The sequence below is a fragment of the Pelodiscus sinensis genome, chromosome 4, assembly GCF_052426305.1.
Source record: "Pelodiscus sinensis isolate ZL-2025 chromosome 4, ASM5242630v1, whole genome shotgun sequence".
Taxonomy (NCBI): Eukaryota; Metazoa; Chordata; order Testudines; family Trionychidae; genus Pelodiscus; species Pelodiscus sinensis.
In genome coordinates this window covers 6,274,217-6,298,164 of record NC_143055.1, presented here as the reverse complement: position 1 = coordinate 6,298,164, position 23,948 = coordinate 6,274,217, and the positions used below count along the sequence as shown (strand labels likewise).

Sequence of the window (23,948 nt, the reverse complement as noted above, 5' to 3'; positions counted from 1 at the left end):
CCCACACAAACTACCTTTCAAAAACTACTACCTGTTCCACTTACTGTCTTTTCTGTCTTCTGAGCTATTGGAATCACTCCAGCCTGATCTAAATCTATCCAAGATCCTCTAAACAATCACAAATCAAATCCATCAGCTGTTTCTTTCCCTGTTTCAGCCAAAGCGCACACCAGCCATAACCTTGTAGAATAAGACACAAAAGATTCTTCTTCCTTCTGATATGTCAACACAGCCTTCCTTTTCCATTCAAAGGGGGTCGGAGAGTATCTAGTGGTCTTCTGGATAGCACCATTTCTGTTACCCTTGTTTAACAGTGTGTCATTTTCTGCCAGCAAAGCTGTTGCTTCCATAGAGCCTGCACAAGTTATTATTGGGGGTCTAAAATCTCCAAGGGCAAAATGTTTTCTAGCCACCTATTCCAAAACCCAAGACAAACGCATTCTGGTAGTCAGAGAGCACAGTTGATTAGCCTGTGTCTGTCTTTCGGTTTCCGTCAGTTATCTCCTTTTGTCTTTGCCATGAAGACTGAGGCATTTTTACCGTCACAACTGGCTGGGCTGCCAGAAACCCAGGTTGGGGCTCCTCCCCTCTTTCACCTCTACTCCTTCTTCTTTCTGAACATGTATGAGAGAAAGCTGTTACCAGCTGAATCTTGATTTCTGTTTGTGCTACAGCCACTTTTATGTCCCGTTTCCAGCTTCCATGCTGCAATTTTAGCTTTTCCAGTTCCTGTTCCAAACGTTGTTGCCCAACAGCTTGGGCCTTTACAAGCAAATCTACAGCGCAGTACATAGCACAAATGACCTGCGCTGCTTTCTCAAGAGTGTAACCCTTTCAGTACCTCAGCAAGTTGTCCAACACTTCCTCATACAGTGTAGGGACTGCCTTAGCCAGGCATGGTCAGACCCAAGCTAATGCCTGTCTCAACAAGCACTCTTCAGCTTTACCCAAGAACGTCAGGGTGTTCCCCATAGTTCCTGGCTCAATAACCTTTCACTGTCTGTGGTTTGAAACATCATCAGCTCGCTCCTGACCGGTATATGCTCCTCTCACTTGTACTGTATCTCACTGTGGCTCCTATGTGATCAGCCAGGAATAATGAGTCTAAACTAATCCAAAACACCCTTCTTAATTAATTAGTGTACAACCATCTTGATTCCGGTTACCACACTTCCTACCGAGCCCTTGTTCTGCTCTAATACCTATTCACTTAGACCCAACAGAACCATCTCTCTGCTACTAGCTGTTGGACAGGTGGGGATTTGGGCGTGTCCCTACCCTTCTCTCTCTCCCCTCCCACGTGTCCCTCTTGGAACTTTAACGGCTCCCAGCAAAGCATGTCAGGGGAAAAAAGTCAACCCAGAGAATTTAACCCAAAAGGTTAAATTAAGATTCTATATTAGACATAGCAGTACATGAGAAACTGGACAGTCCCTTAAGTGAGGTGCTCTTAAATAAACATACACAGACAGTTCCTGTGTGTACCCCACATAGTGCCTGTCTGGCAAACAAGGAATGTGGTTACCTTCCTCTTCTCATCTGCTGCCCTCTTGTCTGGGTCTGTTCCGTAATCCACACAGCAGTGTGTCACTAGCTTCTTCAGCTGCTTGAATAAATGGTTTCCCACCACCAGTAATTCACTAGAATTCCCCCCCCCCCCCTCCAGATAAGAGCACACACCACACGCACATCCCTAGCTCTGGAGCAAAGCTGTCATTAAAACTTCAACAACATTGATGGTCGTTCAGCAGAGATATACGTACACAGGTTAAGTGTACAAAATGTTTCTTTCTTGGGGGAAAAATAAGGTTTTAATTGAAGAATATTCTAAAACCATTTTTATAATGGACCTTATTTTTTGTTACATGATTTACACTGTACAAATATAAAAAGCAACTAGTCTATACATCAGGGATCTGTTTGTCAGGAGATGGATGAAAGGGGAGGGATCACGTGAGGATTACCTGTTGTGTTCCCTCTCTCTGGGGCACCTGGTGCTGGCCACTGTTGGCAGACAGGATACTGGGCTAGATGGACCTTTGTTCTGACCCAGTACGGCTGTTCTTATGTTCTTATATGTACATAGGGCAATATCATTAAATTGCACACAAACTGAACTGTCAAACATCAACCACTGCAGTTTAAGTAGCTAGGTTATGTTCTTTGGGTTGCCTTTTGAAGGGACTTTCTTTTCCTTAGATGGAGCTGTCAGTCTCCTGAAACACGGGAGGTTCCATCTTAAACGTTTGTTGTAAGAACCGACATTGGTACCTAGCTTTTATACAGTATTCCATGTACTCAGATTATACATACTGGGGGGTACTGTCTTTTGCTGAAATGACGGGTAGTTGCAAAGCTAAATCCTTCTTCTCTTCTGAAAAAGTGGGCAGTAATATCACTTAGAAGTTGTTTTGCCATAATTTTATCCCATAAAGTTTCTGCTGATTTCAACAGGAGTCATGTTCCAGCCCTGTCCTTCCCCTCCCCTAACTCACTGCTAAGAGTTAGTCCATTCTTCTTTTGGACATCTTTTTCAGGACAGCTTGTTCTCTGATTTTACAGCCATTCTGCAAAGCGCTTGATGATAGCTGAAGGGGATAATTATGGGAACTGCTACTCAGCAATCTGCTTCACATTTGCTTTAGTAGTGTGATCTGCTGGCTATATCTTGCTCTTTCTAAAACTCTGACGGTTTAGTGTAGATCAGTGAGTGGTTCCTGACCTTTTCTGAGTTTGCCTGGCAAGTAGTAAAAAAACAGCATCAGTGACACACAAAATCTCATTTCTAGGATTTCCCTTTGTTTGTGGTGATACCTCGGATCAATGTTGTTCTGTATCTTGTTGCTTTTGCTAATCTTTTTGAAATTGGACCAAAATTTGCTGTTTCCTTTTCAAATGTTGCGTTGGTGAAATGTGCTGGATTCCAGTCATCGGTTCGTAAAAGAGGTATGGTGGTCTGAGCTTCACCACATCCTGGGGGAATTCTGCACCAAAATATTTTAAAAATTCTGTACATAATTTTAAAATTCTACAAATTCTGTCTGTGATTTGTCAAAATAGCATAATGTAATTGCTCCAGTTTCAATTATTTTGGTAATTTATTTCAAAATCCTGTGACACCCCAGTTCTAGTTGGGGATACTGGAGTGGGTCCCCTGGGGCCCCAAGAGCCCAGACATTTGCACTCCCCACCCATCAAAGCTCAGACACTCACCCACTTGCAAGTCCAAGCATGGGGCACCCCCAAAGCCTGGCCACCCACGCTACCCTTTCCTCAAAGCCAGACACTCCCAGACCCCAGACACCTGCATTCCTCCACCACAGAGAGACCCCATCCCAGACACCTGTGCCCTCAGTCTTCATTCAGTTCATTTCTTTACTGTCTCATCTCCCCGCCCGGGTAGTGGTATGGTACGGCCCTGCCCTTCCTCACCCTTTGCAAGAATTGAGTCTTCTATGCTCTCTCCTATCCCTGGGAGAATGAGGATTAAGCTGGGCAGCCAGTTTGTGACTCCTCTATCTCCATCAGGCCGGGCACTCCATTTAGTAGGAACCACTTCACTTGGCTCTCCAGAGTCCAGCGGCCTGTCATGGCAACCAGAAGTATTGCAGCCCTAATTTTGCATGAGAAGAATGAAATTCTGCATTACGCAGTGGCACAGAATTCCCCCAGGAGTACAGTATATCTCAAGTCTAGGATGAAGGGGTCTTTGAGTCTCCCATGTGGTCTTTGGTGCCTTTGTTGATCCTGCCAGGAAGAATGCAAAACCCAGTGATGATTTGTACGATGTGGACTCCTGTCCATTGAGAACTGCAGTAAAACAACTCTCCACATAAAGCACCAAACTGAAACCAGACGAGGTAGCAGAGATTATTGATCACTGCTGAGTGGCCTGCATATGAGAAGCGCTGTATCCACTTCTTGTCTGTCTGTGAGAGGGAATGGCAGAGTAGAAGTGAGATGGAAAACAAGGAAGTGTTTAACATCAGTCGGCAATGAATGAGTTGATCAGGAATCAGCTGGATGAGAGAGGAAGAGGGACAGAAGGAGGTGCGCTGTTGAAGAAAAATACGGAAATTATGTGACTAAAGGACTGTCTGCTCATTTGAGTCAGGCCTGTCAAACGGAAATGGTCATGCATTTTGGATAATGGCTAATGTATTATACTCTTGAATGTTAGAACCCTGTTGGCTCCAGACCCGACTGTTCTAGTAGTGGTACAAACTTCCTTTGGTGTCATAGAGGAGACAATATTGGCCGGGTATGGAAGAGCTCACAGTTGCAGATTATACTTGACTTTGTTCCAGACCATATAGTCATATAACAGTATTACTCTGGAGACAGCCACATTAAATGAACAGACATGAGAAGGCTGGAGGCAGTACAGATAAGTTCTTCAGAAGGTGACAGTTGTATAGTGAAATGATTTTAAGACTAAGTTAGAAAGAGGGTAGGATGTGAAATCGGAATACAGGATTGGCTGCAATAGAAAAGATTAGGATGCTGAGGACACTGCAAAAGACAGATGAGGGGATGCCAATTAAAATAATACAGGTACAACCAAAGTCAGTTAGACCTGGAGGCCAACTACCAACTAGATGGTGAGACACCATCTGGAGGGACAGGACCACGCCGTGGAGAGTGAGTGATGATACTGTATTGTTCCAGGTATCTGCAAAATTGCTTTGGAATTAGAAGTAGTAGTTATAGTAGAGTGAATGACAAGTAATAGTAATACAAAAGTGCAATACCCATTGCTGTACAATCCCTAAATCGTGATAGAAATGTAGCCGTGTTAGTCTGGAGTAGCTGAAGCAAAATGCAGGACAATGTAGCACTTTAAAGACTAACAAGATGGTTTATTAGATGATGAGCTTTCGTGGGCCAGACCCACTTCCTCAGATCAAATAGTGGAAGAAAATAGTCACAACCATATATACCAAAGGATACAATTAAAAAAAATGAACACACATGAAAAGGACAAATCACATTTCAGAACAGGAGGGGGATGCGGGGGGGGGGGGGGGAAGGAAGGTAAGTGTCTGTGAATTGATGATCTTGATGCAAAACAGATATCAGACAAGATCACAAAGAAAAACCGGTTTCTTGCCATTTTAACCAGAAAGGACACTCTCTCGATGACTTAATCACCTGCATTCTGCTACAAAGACCTTTTACATCTGCACTTGAAAGAGAATCCTCTGAACTGTCATTCATGTTAAAATTCGACACTCTCCGGGAAGGAATGAACAAATACGCAAACTATCTTACCCATTACCAAGATAGCTTCCCCAATTATCACCTCTAATACCATTAGCTCACAGACATCCCACTCTCCCCACCTCTAATATCATCAATTCACAGACACTTACCTTCCTTCCTACCCCCCCCCCCCCACTGCATCCCCCTCCTGTTCTGAAATGTGATTTGTCCTTTTCATATGTGTTCATTTTTTTAAATTGTATCCTTTGGTATATATGGTTGTGACTAGTTTCTTCCACTATTTGATCTGAGGAAGTGGGTCTGGCCCACGAAAGCTCATCATCTAATAAACCATCTTGTTAGTCTTTAAATCCCTAAATCAACATTCTGATCTTTAAGTGGCTGGTGCTGTTTGTTTCCAATATGTTATATCACTGATTGTTAACAGGCAGTGTGTCCCATTGTTCCCATTCTTGCTGGAATTGATGCGTGACACCTAGATCTCATTACTTTGCAGTGAGTGCAAGGGATTTTTAACCACAGGAACTGAAAAGGATATCTTTTCCTACTAAAGCTAAGCTACAGTTGGAACTGTAGTTTCAAGCTCTACTATGTGGAGACTGCCATGCTGTGTTTGACAGAGAACCATAACACTGAAATTCAGCTTCACAAAGAGAACAATAAAAGATGCCTCTTGTGTTTTAGGGGATTCTAATAATTTATCCAGAAATGGGCATTTTATTTTAATAAAACACATTCCTGCAAGCTAGGCTTGCTGTTCAGAGAGCTATTTGGAGTGTTGAGAGTAATACACGGGACTGTTTAATGTTAATATGTGGTATACTAATATGTTAAGTACGTTGGCAGTTGTCTGATTGGTGTAGACATATAAAAGGTCAACACTGGAGTGATTTAGATCTGTTTACGTTTATGCCATTGGTTTTATTTAGTAATTATTCACACCAGGTTCCCTTGAATCCTCTTTATGCCCAGAGAAAGCATCAGGAGTTTGTTATGAAGAGTTTGCATGCTGGAGTCCATATCTTTCCACATTCAGTAAAATCTGTTGAACATTTTTGTATTCTTTATGTTGGAACAGTGTATTAATACCTCTGTGTTTATTCACTAGCAACTACTACGTGAGATGCAACAGATGGCTAGCCGTCCTTTTGCCTCCATCAATGTTGCCTTAGAAACAGATGAAGAGCCGCCTGATCTCATTGGAGGAAGCATAAAGGTGAGAGTTCATGCTGTTTGGATGGTCCAACCTGTAATTAATCTTCATGGATGTTTGTTCTCAGCTGTGGATAAAGTAGTAATGTGAAATCTGCTGCTTATTCACAACCTGTAGGAAACTAAGCACTTGAAAGCCATCATGTCTTGTTTTGACTTAATTTTGTGCCTTTAGGTTATGCATTTAAATCTTTTGGACTACACAGGTTTAAATAAAAGTTATACCAATTTTTAGGGTGTATGCTTTTAATGAAGAAGGATACAGTTTAACACAGCAGAACAGTTGGCTGGAAATAGCTGTAGGTGCTGCAAATAGAAACCGTTTTTGTGAGGTCTCTCAAAAGGAACAGAAGAGTAATTGTCTTTGAATTCTGTCAAGATATAAATGTATTTTTTGATGCAAATAAATGTTCACAACAAAATGTGATGCATACAAAGTAGGAAGGATGTGAGAATCACAAAATAACCGCCTCTCCCATCTGGAATACAGTCAGATGCAGTATGTTGTAATTGTCTTTTAACATGGCATTTTTCTACAGTTCTTCAAAGAGAAGTTGAAGAATAAGAGAGATCATGGCTGTGATACATTTATGATATTAGACCTATAAACTAGAAAGCAAAGCTAAGTTCTCCTGGGTATAATTTGTCTGTCTAGTGCAGGTTGTACTTCTCTAGTTCATCACTTTCTGGTCTGGCAATACCTGTGATCTGGAATGATTTTAGTTAGCTGAATGTCCACATTTCATGGATGTGGCCAAGTTTCCTACAGTCCCATGAACTTTGTTTACCGCCACCAGTCCTGGCTTTCTGTTCTGTGCTGTTGTTTAGTTCTAATTTACCGCTGAAAGTCTTCCATTTGTCGGGCTATTAGAAGTATTGATAATGCTGCAAGACAATATTGACCTCCCGTGGACCAGCAAATTCTCTGGTTCAGCACTGGTAAGGTCCCGAGGATTCCAGACTAGAGAGGTTCAACCTATAGATGCATGTTTAGCCTATAAGTTTATGCCACTTTCTCTTAACAGCCTCGGCACAAAATCTTCTTCCCTTCCCTTACCATGATGATTATGAAAATATTTCTTCCATGTAGAATATATGTGGGGTGTGTTGATGTGTGTGTATAAAATATAGCAAAAAATTGTTTAAAACGTTAAAATTGCAAAGTTCAGAATTCAGGTGCCAAGAAATGCCACAATTAGGCTGCCCACACAACTTAGTTCTGCAACTAATGCATATGAATTGACAGTCTTTACTTACATGATCATATTTTTTCCACAGGACTTCTGCCTCATTAAGGGCACTGGATGGACAATTCTCCATAAGCGAGACAGTCTTTCAGTATTACTTTATAGCCTCACTGTTCCAGGTGTCCTCCCTCCCATATTTGCTGGGTACTGTCAAACCTTGCACTGAACTCAGAATTAATTTTATTCACAGGGATTTCTCAAGTTCACATCATCTGAGTGCCTCCTCAATTTATCATAACCTTTCTCTTTGGCAGAGCAGTAATGTTCCAATTTTGCAAATAGGGAACTGAGCAATAGGGAAAGTAAGACCAAAACTTACAGCATCCAATAATTTTAAGGATTTTAGTGATTTGGAACCTAGGATGAGACATGGGGCCTGAATTTTTGGAACATCAGCTGTTTCTATTTACTTGGAGTTGTGAGTGTTCAATACTTTTAAATAGTAGGTCCTAGATTTGTCCAACAGTTATATAGTTTCTGTAACTTCTAAAGGGATGTTAAATAAATGCCTGCGATGTAGAATTAAGGGATGGTTCATCCCCAAAAAGTTGGATACAAGTTTTAACAAGTTAACTGTCTTTAAATAGATGAGATCTAATGAATTATATTTTAGAGTACTAAAGTTACAGTGCGAAGAGATCTGGGCTGTTAGCAATGATCTTTGAGAACTCATTGAGGATATGAGAGATTCCAGAAGATTGAAAAAGGGCAAATATCGTGCCCATATATAAAAAGGGGAATAAGGATAACCCAAGGAGTCATAGGCCAGATAGCTTTTGGTACCCGGAGAGATAATGGAGTAAATAATCAAACAATCCAGTTGTCAGCACCTAGAAGAAAATAAGGTGATAAATCAACAACATATCATGTCAAATCATCCTGATACCCTTCTTGGGATGTCATGGTAACAAGCCTGGTGGAGGGGGGAGAGAGAACACGGGAGAGGTGCTATATCTTGACTTGAGTAGGGCTTTTGATGCTCTGACATGAAATAAAGCTTGAACAAACATACTATAAGGTGGGTGCACACTTGTTTGAAAAGTGTACTTGAGAGTATTTAGCATCTCAAGTGAGGTCCAGTAGGGATGTGTCCTGGCTCTAGTTCTATTCAATATCTTCTTAAATGATTTGGATAAAGGGCTAAAGAATACAATCACAAAGTTTTCAAATGACCCCATGCTGAGACAGGATGCAAGCCCCTTTGATGACCGGTTTAAAATGCAAAATGACCTTGACAAACTGCAGAAATGGTCTGAAATAAATAGGATGAAATTCAAGAAGAATAAATGCAAAGGACTCCGCTTAGGAAAGAAGAATGAATTGCACAAATATGACTGCCTAGAAAGGAATTCTGCCAGAAGGGATCTGCAGTTTATAGTGGATCACAAACTAAATGAGTCAATAATATGATGCTGTTACAAATAAAGCAAACATCATTCTGGAGTGTATTAGGATGGGCGTTACAAGCCAGGCATGAGAAGTTGTTGTTCTTCTCTACTCAGCGGTGACAAGGTCTCAGTTGAAGTATTGCACCCAATTCTGGTCATCACACTTCTGAAAAGATGTGGACAAATTGAAGGAAGTCCGAAAAAGAGCAACAGAAATGATTAAAAGTCTGGAAAACAGGACCTATGAAGAAAGATTGAAAAAAGGGTTTTCATCTGGATAAGACTGATGGGGGATGAGATAAATCTTCACTTACATAAAAAGGTTGTTATAAATTGTTCTTCTTATCCACTGAGGACAGGATAGGAAGCTCTAGGCTTAAACTGAAGCAAGAGAAATTTAGGTTGGACATTAGGAAAAATTACCTAACCGTCAGGGTAGTTAAACACAGAAACAAATTGCCTAGGAGGGTTGTGAAATCTCCATCATTGGAGGTTAAGAGCAGGGTAGACACAAGTCTGTCAAGAATGGTCTAGATCAGGGGTTCTCAAACTGGGGGGTCATGACCCCTCCAAGGGTCACAAGGATATTAGATGGGGATAGTGATCTGTCCGCCTTCGCACCAAACCCTGCTTCCTCCCCCCACATTTATAATAGTGTTAAATATAATTTATAAAGGTGGCACACTCAGAGGCTTGCTGTGTGATGGGGTCACTCATACAGAAGTTCTAGAACCATTGGTCTAGAAAATTGTGGGTTGTGCCTCAGTGCGGGGGACTGGACTGTACCCATTGAGGTTCACCTAGTCCAGGGCTATTCAACTTTGGAAGCCCCGACGGCCGCAATGATAGTCACAGCACATGCGAGGGCCTCAACTTAAGTGTGGTTGCATAGACATGCAAATATATATGCAAATAGTGTCCAGATTCGTGGTGCCGTTGCAGGTTTGTTTTCTTTAATGCAGCAATAGTCTTTTGACAAAGAAGACACATTGGTTTTCCATTTATCTCTGCAAAAGCGAATTCCATCTCCCAAACAGGGTTAAAAACCTTGTGTTCATTCAACAAGCGTCTCTTCTTTGTTGCCATTTTTAATGCTTCTTCTTAAAAAGAAAATTGTATACCAGTGGTTTGTGTGTTTAGCTTGAAGCTTTAGGCTTTGCATTTCCTGGAGTGATTTTACTCAGGAAAAAGTTTCCCAAGGGCTCCAACCTGCAGTGAGTGGGGAGCTGGACGGGTCAGGCTGGATACCAGAGGCCCGGGAGCCCTGTCCTGGATTCCCAGCAGGGCTGATGTCCGCACATGGGAGTCTGCCCAGCCATGGTGCTGGACCCAAACATGGCCAGTGTGAGCCAGTTAACACCTCTCAGGCTCTGCCCACAGGCAGCCAGCACATCCCACAATGCCCCGGCGCTCCCAGCTACCTTCTCCCTGGGGGGCTGGAAACACTGACGCTGTACCCGTTAGTGCCAGCCAGCCCGTCTGCTCGTGTCTTTCAAATGCTCACCCCTCCTGGGAGACGCCTTGCCGTTGTGAAGCGTGTCCCAGAGGAGGCCGTGTTCAAAGGATCCTACCCGCAGGCCTCGTGTTGAGCCCCATGTAAACCCAAACCGCACCGCGGGCCACAAACAAACAGGCCGCGTGCTGCATGTTGAGTAGCCCTGACCTAGTCAGCTCCTGCCTACGCTATGCCTATTTGGTGGCTAAATTAGTTGACATTCATCTCTAATACACTCAGTCCTGCACTACTGTGATTATTATTTGGACAGGGAGGTGCAACAGCTGTATTGCTAGCGCTGTGACACACTGGCTTAATTCACATAGGTCTACTAGAAAAAGATATGACAGAGTTAGGGACGGTAGAGTTTAACCGACGAACCATTTAGGGTTATGGTTTTGGTTAAACTTTTTAGAGACGCCGCCTTCTTGGGAGCCTGGAGGGCAAGAGCTTCCCACTCTGCTTCTAGGGAGGTGTCGTCACTCTCCGGGAGCAGAACCAGTAGGGGCTGGCTGCTCTGCTCCCGGGAAGTCTTCACTGTGGGCTCTGCAGTATAAATCCAAGCCTCATGTGTAACCACTAAGGCTGTGTCTAGACTACATGGCTCCATCGACGGAGCCATGTAGATTAGGGTTGTAGGCAAAGGTAAATGAAGCCGCGATTTAAATAATCGCGGCTTCATTTAAATTTACATGGCTGCCGCGCTGAGCCGACAAACAGCTGATCAGCTGTTTGTCGGCTCAGCGCGCTAGTCTGGACGCTCCCCTGCCGACATCAAAGCCCTTTGTCGGCAGCCCCGTTATTCCTCGTGGGATGAGGTTTACCGGGGCTGCCGACAAAGGGCTTTGATGTCGGCAAGGGAGCGTCCAGACTAGGGTGCTGAGCCGACAAACAGCTGATCAGCTGTTTGTCGGCTCAGCGCAGAAGCCATGTAAATTTAAATGAAGCGGCGATTATTTATATTGCCGCTTCATTTCCCTTTGCCCAATAAACAAATCTACATGGCTCCGTCGACGGAGCCATGTAGTGTAGACGTACCCTAAGATTTTTAGCGGCGACACGGTTACTCATATTAAGCGCGTTTTAACGTCTCTGTTGGCGAGGCCTTTTTCACCGGCTGTTTTGCACTATATGTACAGCTCACTTGTTTCTATGTGTTCCTCTTAATCGTGTTAGTGTGGGGAAATAAACAGGTAGGTAGGATTTACAGAAAAGTCAGCTGTCTTTAAAACAACGATAATCCTGTAAAAACTGTGCGTACGTGTATTATGAGTGTGAAAACAGTCTGTTAAATTCAGATCAGCGCTAAGAAGCTCAGGCTTGTGTGAATGATTAAATTCTGCTCTGACTTTTCACAGGAACTATTGTCTAATTGCAATTACCATTGACCATGGGAAAAAGCAGCTTTCCCTTTGCTATTAGAATGAAAAGCAGGAGTGGCAATGAATTAGATGCTATATGAAACCAGTGTTCCTGCCAGTCCTTCCTCTTCTCCTTTTCCCATTATTTAGCTTATTTCTCAGAAAACACGTGTAACTGAAAACCCCACTCGTGAAGTGTTAGCTTAGAGCCAACGGTTGTAGAAGTGTCCTAATTTCTTCTGTTTCCATGGCAAGTTAGTTTGCAATTACTATCTTCTGTTCAGTTTTTGTTTTCACTTTGAATATTTCACTACTTGTTTGTTTCCTCCTCCTCCTGTTTATCTTTCTGAACTCATTTTTTTTTCCTTTTGACATTTTTCCCCTCTTCTCTTTATCCTTTCCTTTGGTTGTTGCTTTGTGATGAGAATTTTGTTAAATAGAGCTGACTCTCTGTTGTGAAGGACTCCATAAATAGCAAGACATACAGGACCGCATTCATTTCCTGTCTCTCTTCTACATGATATCTTCTGTCTGCCATCTTTTCTTATCTGATTTGTCAGACCTGCCAGTCTCTGACATTCTAACATGGCCCAGGAATTGAAGGCGAAGGTCCAGTTTTTCAAGAGTAAGTGAGTAGTTAAGAATTCCAATAATTTCTATAGCTTTCTGATTTTGACAGTAGTGTCAGCGACAGGGAATTGAGGCTAGTGTGTGCGAACTTTCTGAAGCATTTCTATGCACATGGAATGATTTGAAGGAGAAATTAAAAGGGTGCAAAACGAAAATGTAGCCTCTGAGTATTGTAGACAATAGTCCCGGAGAGGTGATCTAGATGTTGAATAATACTCCAGTGAAAGTGGTGACAGATGACAGAACGAGGAGCAACGGTCTCAAGTTGAGGTGGGAGAGGTCTAGGTTGGAGATTGGGGAGTGGAAAAAACTATTTTACTAGGAGGGTGGTGAAGCCCTGGCATGGGTTCCCTAGGACGGTGGTGGAATCTTCATTCTTAAAGGTTTCTAAGTCCCAGCTTGTCAAGGCCCTGGCTGGGATGATGTAGTTGGGATTGGTCCTTCTTTCAGCAGGAAGGTGGACTCGATGACCTGCTGAGGTCTCTTCCAACCCTAGGAGTCTATGAAAGTGGTGGAAACGACACGTAACACGTATGTTCAGTTTGGAATATGTTATCTAAATATTCTTTTGGTCAATTACATTTTTCTCCCAGCTTTTTTCCACTTGCACTGCAATTTCCCAAATAGTTTGCAAAGGAGAAGCTGCCTTCATAGCCAACCTCACATTGTTCTTGGGTTGGAAATAACTCTGACCTGAAGGGAATTGCAGAAATCTGGGTTGATGTGGAGTGGGCCGATAAGCCACAGTGGAACTGCATTTTTTTGCCTCCTGTTTCCTATTGAGAGAGCGAGTTGATTGAAAACAGAAATGTTGGGTGAGTTATTGGACTGTAGGTGGCTATCCAGGCACTCTACCGTTCAGTGCACTGCTGTTGTTGATCCTTTATTTGGCTTAACCCTCCCTTATGCATGCTGGCACCAGAAGTAGAGATTTCTTGGTGCTAATCATAAACACATGGTTTTTTTCACATGAATCAGAGGTTTTTAGTTAATAACTAATTTATTTGGGGTGCAGAAGAGTTGGAAAATGGGGCATTTTGTCTGCAAGAGGCCTCTTTTCTTTTCCATTGTGCATGGCCAACTGGCAGCTGATTGTCAAGCTAGTTTCATCCTAAGCTAATATTTTCCAGCTGGACGTATTAGAACAGTGTTTTCAATTAGTATTTTTCCTAGGGCCCATCATAGTAATAGAAAGTAATTTACCTGCAGGGAAACGATTTTATTCGTGTGCAGCTAAGCAGCAGATAACTAGCTCCTTTGGGAGTCTTTCTGTTGAAACACCCAGAAGAGCACAAATCTTCTCTTAAATCCGGTTGGCCATTACAAAATCCATGGGCCCTTGGCTGCAGCTGTTGGAAATTCCTGCGGCGCTGAACATGACAACTTTTATAAGCATATTTAAGACCATCTAGAACCTGTGCAAATGTTTTAAACTCTGAGTTACTTGGAGTCAGGCTATTGTTGAGCTCTTTTTCCTTGACCGACTCTAAGAAGATTCTTGCAGTCAGTCGGAAACAGTCCTAAAAATAAGCTTTTCAAACAGAAGTTGAAGCATTTCTTTGCATGCTGTCAAATTATCTTTAAGCATCTTATAATAATAATAATAAATATATGGAGATATACCATCTCATAGAGCTGGAAGGGAGCTTAAGAGGTCATCGAGTCCAGGCCCCTGCCCTCACAGCAGTACCAAGTACCATCCTTGACAAATTTGCCCCAGTTCCCTGAATGGCCCCCTCAAGGATTTAGCAGGCCAATGCTCAAACCGCTGAGCTATCCCTCCCCACTTAAAGTAGGTGAGGGCATGCAACTAGTAGTTACGTTCTCAGCAGAAGTCAATACCTATACTGTGAAATTCATCCTTAGTGGCCACCCGAGGTAGCAGCAAACATTGGGTACCTAATAAAGTTGGTCTTTAATCAAACATAATTGTACTTAACATCTAGAGGGAGACTGTAAAGCAGTCTCATAAGACAGGATTGTCAACTAGAGATAAACACTAGTGCAGCTTTCACTGCATTGTGTTCTGGTATCCACCCTTAGAATCCAGCATTGATTGATCCCTGCATCTGAGAACTGGAGGCTATTCATGACCACAAGTTGTCTATAAGCAGCTAAAGAATGGTGGTTATGGTTAAAACATTCTGCAGCTTGTTTGGAATGTTAATGACTTTGATGTGTGGACATGCATTCAATTCCCCAGCATTCGTTTTCTTAACGACCCAAGTTAGTCTCCCTGCAAATTCTTACCTGTCGGCTTATTAGGCATCAAGTCACCAAGTTCGATGACTGCTTTAAAAAGAGCAGACTGTGTCAGCCTGGTAATGAATTAATTCGTGCTGACCTGGGTAGGAATGCTGTTAACAGGATCCAGAACTGTCTGGAGGTCCCAGCTCTCCAAAGGAAGCGGAAAACAGTGGTACAGTAGACTTCCGATAATCCGGAACCTATGGGACCTAGGTGGTGCCGGATTATCAGATATTCCGGACTATCAGGAGGTACTGTAAGCTGGTTATACAGGCAGTCCCCGGGTTACGTACAAGATAGGGACTGTAGGTTTGTTCTTAAGTTGAATCTGTATGTAAGTCGGAACTGGCGTCCAGATTCAGCTGCTGCTGAAACTGACCAGCGGCTGACTACGGGAAGCCCGAGGCAGAGTTGCTCTGCCCCGGGCTTCCTGGAATCAGCCTCGGATCAGTTTCAACAGGCTGAATCTGGATGCCAGTTCCAACTTACATACAGATTCAACTTGGGGACGCCTAGGGTTCTTAAGTCAGCTGCTGCTGAAACTGATCAGCGGCTGATTCCAGGAAGCCCGGAGCAGAGCAACTCTGCCTCGGGCTTCCTGTAGTCAGCTGCTGGTCAGTTTCAGCAGCGGCTGACTTGGGGACGCCTGGGGCAGAGCAGCTGGGGTACTGCCGGGTTGGTCCAGTCGCGCCCAGAGCGGCGCTGCAGGACCAACCGGCAGCACCCCAGCTGCTCTGCCCCAGGCGTCCGGAGAAAAGCCTGGACTGCTGGGAGGGGGGGGGCATACTAGCTAGCCCCCCCCCCCCCTCCCAGCAGACCAGGGAGACGCGGGCGGGGGACCGAGACGCACCGCGGTCCCGCCGCCCGGATCCTCCGTGGCTTTGCTCCGCGTCTCCCTGGTCTGCTGGAGATCAGCAGACCAGGGAGACGGGGAGCAAAGCCGCGGAGCACGCCGGCAGCGGGACAGCTGCGGCGCATCTGGGCTGTCCGCTACCCGCGTGCTCCGCTGCTTTGCTCCGCTTTGCTCCCCGTCTCCCTGGTCTGTTGGTCTCCAGCAGACCAGGGAGACGTGGAGCAAAGCCGCGGAGCATGCCGGCAGTGGGACAGCCCAGACGCGCCGCAGCTGTCCCGCTGCCGGCGTCCTCAGAGGCTTTGCTCCCCGTCTCCCTGGTCTGCTGGTCTCCAGCAGACCAGGGAGACGGGCAGCAAACCCCGTTCGTAACTGCGGATCCGACGTAAGGCGGATCCGCGTAACTCGGGGACTGCCTGTATATATATATGTATGTGTATATATATATATATATATATATATATATATATATATATATATATATATACTGTATACAGTATATACTATATATAAAGTGTTCCTAAACCTTTTTATTGTACATACTGTATACAGTATACTGTAATGTTTTAGTTTAAGCCTTTTTTACCCTTTTTGCTCAGTTCAGCTGCTGCTGCTGCTACCTTGTGACTCATTTTTTGCCGAAGCTCACTCACTAGGCTCTTGCCGTTTTGATGCTGGACTATCAGGAGTGCCGGATTATTGGATGCTGGACTATTGGAGTTTTACTGTATATTGATGTGGGTGTGGGGTGTCCCTGAGATCTGCGCTCTGTTCAGTCATATAGTCAGTGGTAAAGAGCATGCTCTTGATGTTCACAGTAAGGTGAGGAATTGTGATTATCAGCAAGGCCAAGAAAGAACTAATGACCTGGTTTGACAACCGAATGAAGGGATTAAAAGCCAGTTGGATAGTCTACTGTACCGTGAGACCACGGGTTCCAAAACTGGGAGGCGTGAAGAAATTCTGGGGGGCGTGAGGTGACCCAGCCCTCCCCCCCATCAGGTTTTGCTGTCCCGCTCAGTTCCTTTTTTTTTTTCCTTCTCACTTTTTTTTTGGGGGGGGGGGGTTTCAAAAATCAGAAAGGGGGGGCGTGATGCTGAAAAGTTTGGGAACCACTGGGTTAGACTAAGCAATGTTTGGAAAGGGCACAATTGCCCGTTTGTATTTAAAAGGTTGCTGCGAGCAGAGGCTATTGCACAGAGGAATGGGATGGAATTGAGACTGACTATTGGGGGGAACTGTTGTAAGAGCTATATCTCTGCAGAATCGTCACTTCAAGGGAACAATGGGGCTTCCATCGCTTGGGTCATTTTGTAATGGTCTAGTCTCTTTTGTAAACATCCGGTGAAGTATCCTGTCGTGACGCTTACCTGGAAGCAGATTTTCCCATTTCTTCCTAGTACAGTGTTCTTGAACCTTCATTTTAAGCAGCTGTCATGCTTTCCACTTTCAGAGACGGGATACTGGACCAGTTTCCCCATTGGTTTTGATCTAGCATGGTGGTGCCTGTGTTCCTGTGACTTAGATGGTTCAATCACAGATTTCAGAGCCACGGGAGAGAAGGGGGAAACGGTTGTGATCTAGTCTGACCTCCTTCGTGCTGCAGGCTGCTGCATTTCATTCTGAAACCATGCTCTCACCCAGCGCCAGCTTGTGGCTTGCACCTCTTTGCAAGTTAATACTCGGCTCCTTGCATAGGGCTGGAGCCATAGGCACCAACTTTCCAACGTGCTGGGGGGTGCTCGCTGTTCAGCCCCCGGCTCTTCCCAGGCCCCGCGCCCACTCCCACCTCTTCCCCCAAGCCCATACCCCTTTCCACACTTCACTCTTTTCCCCCTCCCTGCTGATCATGGCAGGCAGGATGCACAGGGACAGAAAGGGAGGGGCTGATGGGGGCAGCTGATTAATTACCATGGCGCTCTGGCCGTGTATGTTGGTAAATTCTGGCTCCATCTCAAGCTCAGGTTGGCCATTCTCTGTTCTAGCAGGTTTCTCGTTCTAATTTATTACTCGTTTCTTTTTTCTAAGAGGGTATCACTTGCCATTTAAAAGATTAATTGCTGAGTCGTTAATACTAAAACACTCAGATTGCACATTAACAAGTAGCTATGTGGTTTGCTTCTGAAACATGGGAACGAGAATGTGTGTTTAGCCAATGTGGTCCACACTGGTGAACAGATGTCAGACTAGCTACTGTTGTGTTGCAGGAGCACAAAGAAAGATGATCCAATTTGGCCTTTTCAGTTGGATTTGTTGTTGTCTCTTCCTATGTTCTCCCGCTTTCTAATTTATAGAAAAGTGTGTACTACCCTTTGAACACCTGCCAGGGTGATAAAAAGTTGCCAAGGGTAAGAAACTAGAGATTGTGTGGACAGGTGAAGCGTGTAAAACTGATTAGCTCCACTAGAATTTAATGTACTCTAATAATGCTCTGTACTGAGAAAACAACAAAAGACAGTAAACCCTTCCGTTAATAAATTATTTCTAGCTCATGTAGGTGTGGGTTTCATTTTACATAATTTGCTGCTTTGAAAAAGCTTTTGCATTAGTATGCAGTAAACCTTTGGTAGTGACGCTCTATAATCGGCTGTTTGTCTTAACCATCTATCTGCAAAGGTTCGTTCTTCTCCCCCCTGAGTATGCATTTTGGGGAGTAAATGGCATGATGCCATTTTTTAACTGTGTCCATGTTTTGTAAATGTATGAGCTAAGTATCGAGAAATAAAATTGAAAAGCTGGTAGTGTTTTCTGTGAAACTGACCATTTGGAAATGCTTTTGGCCTGTTTTTAGCTGATGAAAGGAAAATGGCTAGAGAGAAAGCCAACGCTATGAAGCTTTGAGTGAAAGGTTCTTTTTAAACGCCTCTTTCCCTTTGGCAGAAACGAGGACATTTTCTGATTGAAATACTAATAACACCAACAGCTTCTGAAAACTATTGGAGAGGACCCATTTGCATTCCTTTGTGCACAGAAGTTGTTTTAAGTGTCTTGTGTCTGAGATCTGACTGCCGTTCCATTCTTTTTATGTTCACCTTTTGTTATAAACTGCCACCGAGCATTGAAATTAGCAGCATAACTGCCCTCTGGTACATGTGAAATCAAGGTGAATTTTCAACATTTGCCATATGCATATTGGCCATATTGTATGCTATGGCCTTGCCTTGAGAAATTTCAAGGTAGATGTGATTATTTGTGAGAACACAGGGGCCAGAAGGTTTTAACATTGCCTGGGCTTCAAAAGCAGGCTCACCTGTGTCTGATCATTCTCTTTGCTTAGTTCATCCAGAAAGCAGTCCAAATAAGGTCTCTTGTGGCATTAAAACTGGGGTGGTTATTTATTAAATGTACTGGATATAACTCCCCATTGATCTTTCTGTTATTCATTTGTGGCCATTTGCATTTCTGATACAAGATGCTGATTAATCTATGTGCTTGTGCCCATATGTTGGCTATACTAGGGTGAGCCCAGAAGGTTTCAGTAACTTTTATTTTTACAATTATATTCTTAAACTCCAGACAGAGGAACCTAATATTAAAATGTGCTGGACAAGTCGAAGAGAAAAAGATCGCTTCTAGTTAAAGATCAGGGTTAAGATTTGAGAGATGAATACAAATTTTTAATCTAGAATCGTGCTCTTCAAGTATACAAAGTTACAGAGGGGTAGCCCTGTTAGCCTGTAACTATAAAAATGAGTAGTCCTGTGGCACCTTAGAAGCTAACAAATACATAGGATTATGAGCTTTTGTGGGAAAAATCCACTTCATGAGGTTAGCTGGAGTGGAAATCACAGAATCCAAGTTACTGAAAGGTAACTGCTTTTGCCATTATATAAACCTTAGATTCTGTGATTTCCACTCCAGCTCTTTTACCCATGAAAACTCATGTTCCTATATATTTGTAAGTCTCTAAGTCGCTGCAGGACTACTAATTTGTCTCTGAGAAAATACTTGAACTACTTTGAGGATGAGATGGGTTTTTTTAAAGACATTCATTTTTATAATCTTTTTATGGAAAATTGCTTTATTTTATGAATGCTTGATCAGTTTTTAATCATACCCTTAAAAAACTCCAGAAACTTAACCTGACACATTTATTGGAAAAAAAGCTATTCTTCTTAGTGAAGGCATTTTGAAGCACAGCTGAAAATTGTGTTTAACTATTTCAGTAATAATGCCATAGGTTCTGCTTCCATTTAAGCAACTCTCTCAGCACACATACCCTTACTGGAAATTGAAAGCATATCATGGTTTGGGACTATTTACTGAGCCAGACAAAGAAGTTGTTAAAAATACATTTTGTCCCAGTTTGTTTGAAAAGTGATTGGTTTGGCCTGTCATGGTAGCATGGTGACTGAATCAAACACTCCAATATACTTAAAATGTCTTCTAGAAAATAAAATTAATGTTCAATGTTTTAAATTATATAGAATATTGCTTTAGTTGTTAGTTTCCATAAAGGGTATTAACTGTTAGGATATGATGTATTTTAATAGTATGAATAGAAATAATGGGATGAGATAAAGATACAATCACGCAATGATGCCTAATTCTGAGATGTATTAGGTTGTGAAATTGGCTCCCAAGGGAACCGGTGGTGGACACATCACCTGAGCTATTTAAAATTAGTCTAGAGAAAGTGCTATAAAATGTACTGCTGGTGTGGAAACACTGCTGCCATGGGGGGTGAATTAATTAGATGACCTAAGTGGGTCTTTTATCGTTTTTAACATCTACAATTCTTTATACATTCTACATATTATGCACATATCAAAAGGCAAAGAAAACAACATCACTTAGGTTGTGTCCACAGCATTTCTGGTCAATATAGCAGCTTTATTGAAGAAATGCTAAAAATAGATTTGTCTCCTTCAAGGCCTGTGGAGCCATTTATAACCTCAGTAGTTAGCAAGGTACCATTAATTTTGAAATTCCATTATAAAAAAGAGCACTTGTTCTACTGTTGAGCAGTACAAAACTCATGGCTGTTCTGGATGGTAAAACATCAGTAGACTCCGTCATTTCCTGACACTGCAGTTCAACCCACAGGAATGTGTCTATTATAGGATGTAGGAATGACAAACGTGTGATATCACCTGGATATACAGTTCGATTTGCCTTGGCTTCTAGTGTTTTGTTGTTCAGCAAAAAAACCAACACTACTTCCACGAATGGTAGCTTTAAGGGCAGAGGTAAGCAGAAGGGTTCTATTGGTCATTCTAGCAATTCTCCCCTTTAAGCGGGGAGGCATTGATGAAAAGTGCCAGAAGGACAGTCCTGGGGATAAAAGGCCACCCGCCCCGCCCCCCCCTGCTCACAATCCAGATATGGGATTGGCAGCAGCAGACTTCTCCTACACTGACCACCTCTCAGAGATTAGCTGAAGGAGATAAGTCTTTGTCCTTTGTGCCCTGGAAACTACCAACAAGGGTACCTGTTGTAGTAGGATGAGGGCCTGAAACATGAGTCCATGTAGCACAGGTTTGGTGTGAGGCTTGGCTAACAATGGACAAGATTTTGCTAACATAAAGCAAAGCTAAGCTGTGAGCAAGAGGCAGGCCTCTGCTCACAGAACTTGGCACAAACAGGGATGATAGTGTAAAATGCTAATTGGAGATAGGCACAGGTGTAAAATACTAACTGGTACTAGGCACAGGTGGTAGAATGCTGATTGGTACTAGACGTAGGTTTCAGAGGGGTGGTGGTAACTCCTTGTTAAGCACTATGGTACCCACTCGCTCCCCACAGATAAGAGAGACATACCAACCCAGGTTCAAGACAGGGTCTAAAATGATGGATAGAGATGTTTTGATTGAACAACCAGGTGCAAGTCGATAGGTGGTATCCAAGTAACGTCAGAGGGTGGCAACCTGATATGTCAGGAGTGGCACGTCACTTGTTTGTACCTTTGTATTTTTGCCTAATCTTAGATACGTGTACATTTCCAATTACCCCGTTGGGTTTGATCAGTCCTTGATCCCAGGATCAGTCCGGTATTTAATTATTCTATGACTGGAAACCATGATGTGCAGAATTGTAACACTTGCACTATAGGAATGCTTGTATAGTTACAAATGTAGTTTAATAATACATTTAGCATAGTCACAAACACCCCAGTTTCGTAAGATAGGGAATGTACATCCAGTGGCCATCATTCTAGCACCTCCCAAGGACTACATCTCCTCTTCCTCCTGCCCCTAGACTGAGATGCCACTTTTATCAAATGTTACGCTGATGTTATGTTTGATACATATTCAGTAGGGAATGTTTCCTTTTCTCCTTATTTGTATTTCCTCACCTCACTGATTGTGAGGTGTCTTTTTCCTCAGCTAATCAGATATGTCAGTTCATTACCATGAGCTTTTTGTGGTAGTCTGTTACATTTCTTTCTGTTCTACCTGGTTATTTGATCTGATCTTAATTGATTATTTCAGGTTTTTCCAAGTAATGATGTACTTGCTAAGTTTGAGAGTATTAGAGTACCAATTCATTTCTGATGGGTCATCAGATGGCAGTGATAGGAACATGCATCTGAACCAAAGTCCTCACAGTGAAATCTTTTGTATCCTTGTGATGGATCTCTCTCACTTTCTGGGATCCCTCGAAGCGAGTACGATTTCCCCTTGGACACCTATAACTGATGAGTATATAAATGAGAAATTAGGCCAATTCTGGCAACGGCTGCATGTGAAGTCTCTATCTCCAGCAGCACCGACACCAGCAGCGCCAATCTGGGTCCAGGCATGCTCCTTCCATCAGGCTCTCTGATCTTCTTCATGGTGATGTTGCTTGATCTCAATGTGTGAGGCTCTGTTCTTGATGGTAATCCTCCACCTCCCTCTCCCAGGTGTCAGCGTCAATGCCACACTTTACCAAGGTGTTCGTAAGGACATCCCTGTAGCGCTTTTTCTGCCTACCATGAGACCTCATCACGGTCCTCAGCTGAGCATAGAAAAATCTGCTTAGGCAAACATGTGTCAGGCATCCTGAGCATGTGACCAGACCATCGTAGTTGCCTGTGGGCGATTTATTGTCTCGATGCTGCAGGAATCAGCCTCTGCGAGAACTCTAACGTTGTTCCGTCTGACCTGCCACGTAATGCTTAATGTTCTCCTCAGGTCCCTTTGGTGGAATTGTTCCAGATCTTTAATATGTCGTCTATAGGGAGTCCAGGCTTCAGCTCCATGTGGCAACATTGGGATGACTATGGCATTGTAGATGTCCGTCTTGGTCTGCGATTTGATGTCACAGTCATCGAAGACTCGCCTCCGCCACTGTTGCTTGAGGCATGAGTCATGTCCCCAAGTTAGTTTTTGGGTTTTGTCCTCACTAACCCAAGCTGAAGACGAGGCGTAATGTGAATGACAATTCAAAAAGCAGGTGACTGAGTTGGTGCTGTCAAAAATAAATTCACAAGGCTTTTTGCCATTTTTATATGCTATATTATTACTACTGACAGCCTGTCTTAGCAGAGCAGTGTTCGGTGATAGGCAATCCACAATGCTTATTCTGCAGTTATCTAAAGCAACGTGATCATGCATTTATTGTACTCCTGTCTTCCAAATACATCCCACAACAATACATTTGGCTACATTGTATATTCACAAATCAATTAGCCCCTCAAATACAATCAGCTCTGTGGTGAAAAGTTGACAGTGTTTAACAGTGCACAGCTTTTGTGAACAGTTTAGTGCAGATAGTGAAGAATGCTATAAATAAATAAACCTGAAGTAAAAGTAAAACTGCACATCATCTAATGTGATCTGTGCCATCAAGTTCTAGCAATGCCCTCTGCCATGTATGTTGGCGAAACTGGACAGTCTCGACAACAAAGGATGAATGGACACAAATCAGACATCAGGAATGGTAACACGCTTAAACCCATAGGAGAACTTTTTAACCTTCCTGGGCACTCAGTCATGGATATGCAAGTAGCCATTCTTCTACAAAGGAATTTCACCAGTTAATTATAGAGAGAGTGTGGAATTGACGTTAATCTGCAAATTTGACACTGTCTCCCTAGGCTTGAATGAAGACATTAACTGGATGTTGCATTATAAAACCAGTCTTCCCAGCATTTAATGCCTCATTTTGACATCTAAAGCTAAGAGTGGGGGTGGGGGAGGGACACTTCCTGCCCACTTAATTAGCCTCATTAGCACAGGTCCTACAACTGACAGGCATCTTTTTTCCCCTTCTTTTTCTGTTATAAATTTCTGGGTTCCTGTTATTCCTCTCTAGTTCATCTGATGACGTGAGTTTTGCCCGCAAAAGCTCACGATACTGTATATATTTTTG

The 23,948-nt window shown here is 43.1% G+C and overlaps 1 protein-coding gene across 2 annotated transcripts in view; it reads left to right on the top strand.

The window, feature by feature from the left end:
* Nucleotides 1–23,948, top strand: part of ATRN (attractin) — a 225,780-nt gene that overhangs the window by 192,532 nt on the left and 9,300 nt on the right. For both annotated transcript variants that reach the window (XM_075931018.2, XM_075931019.2), the window contains exon 27: nucleotides 6,332–6,439. In XM_075931018.2, coding sequence (XP_075787133.2) covers nucleotides 6,332–6,439 — 108 coding nt within the window. The remainder of the gene's footprint in view (nucleotides 1–6,331; nucleotides 6,440–23,948) is intronic.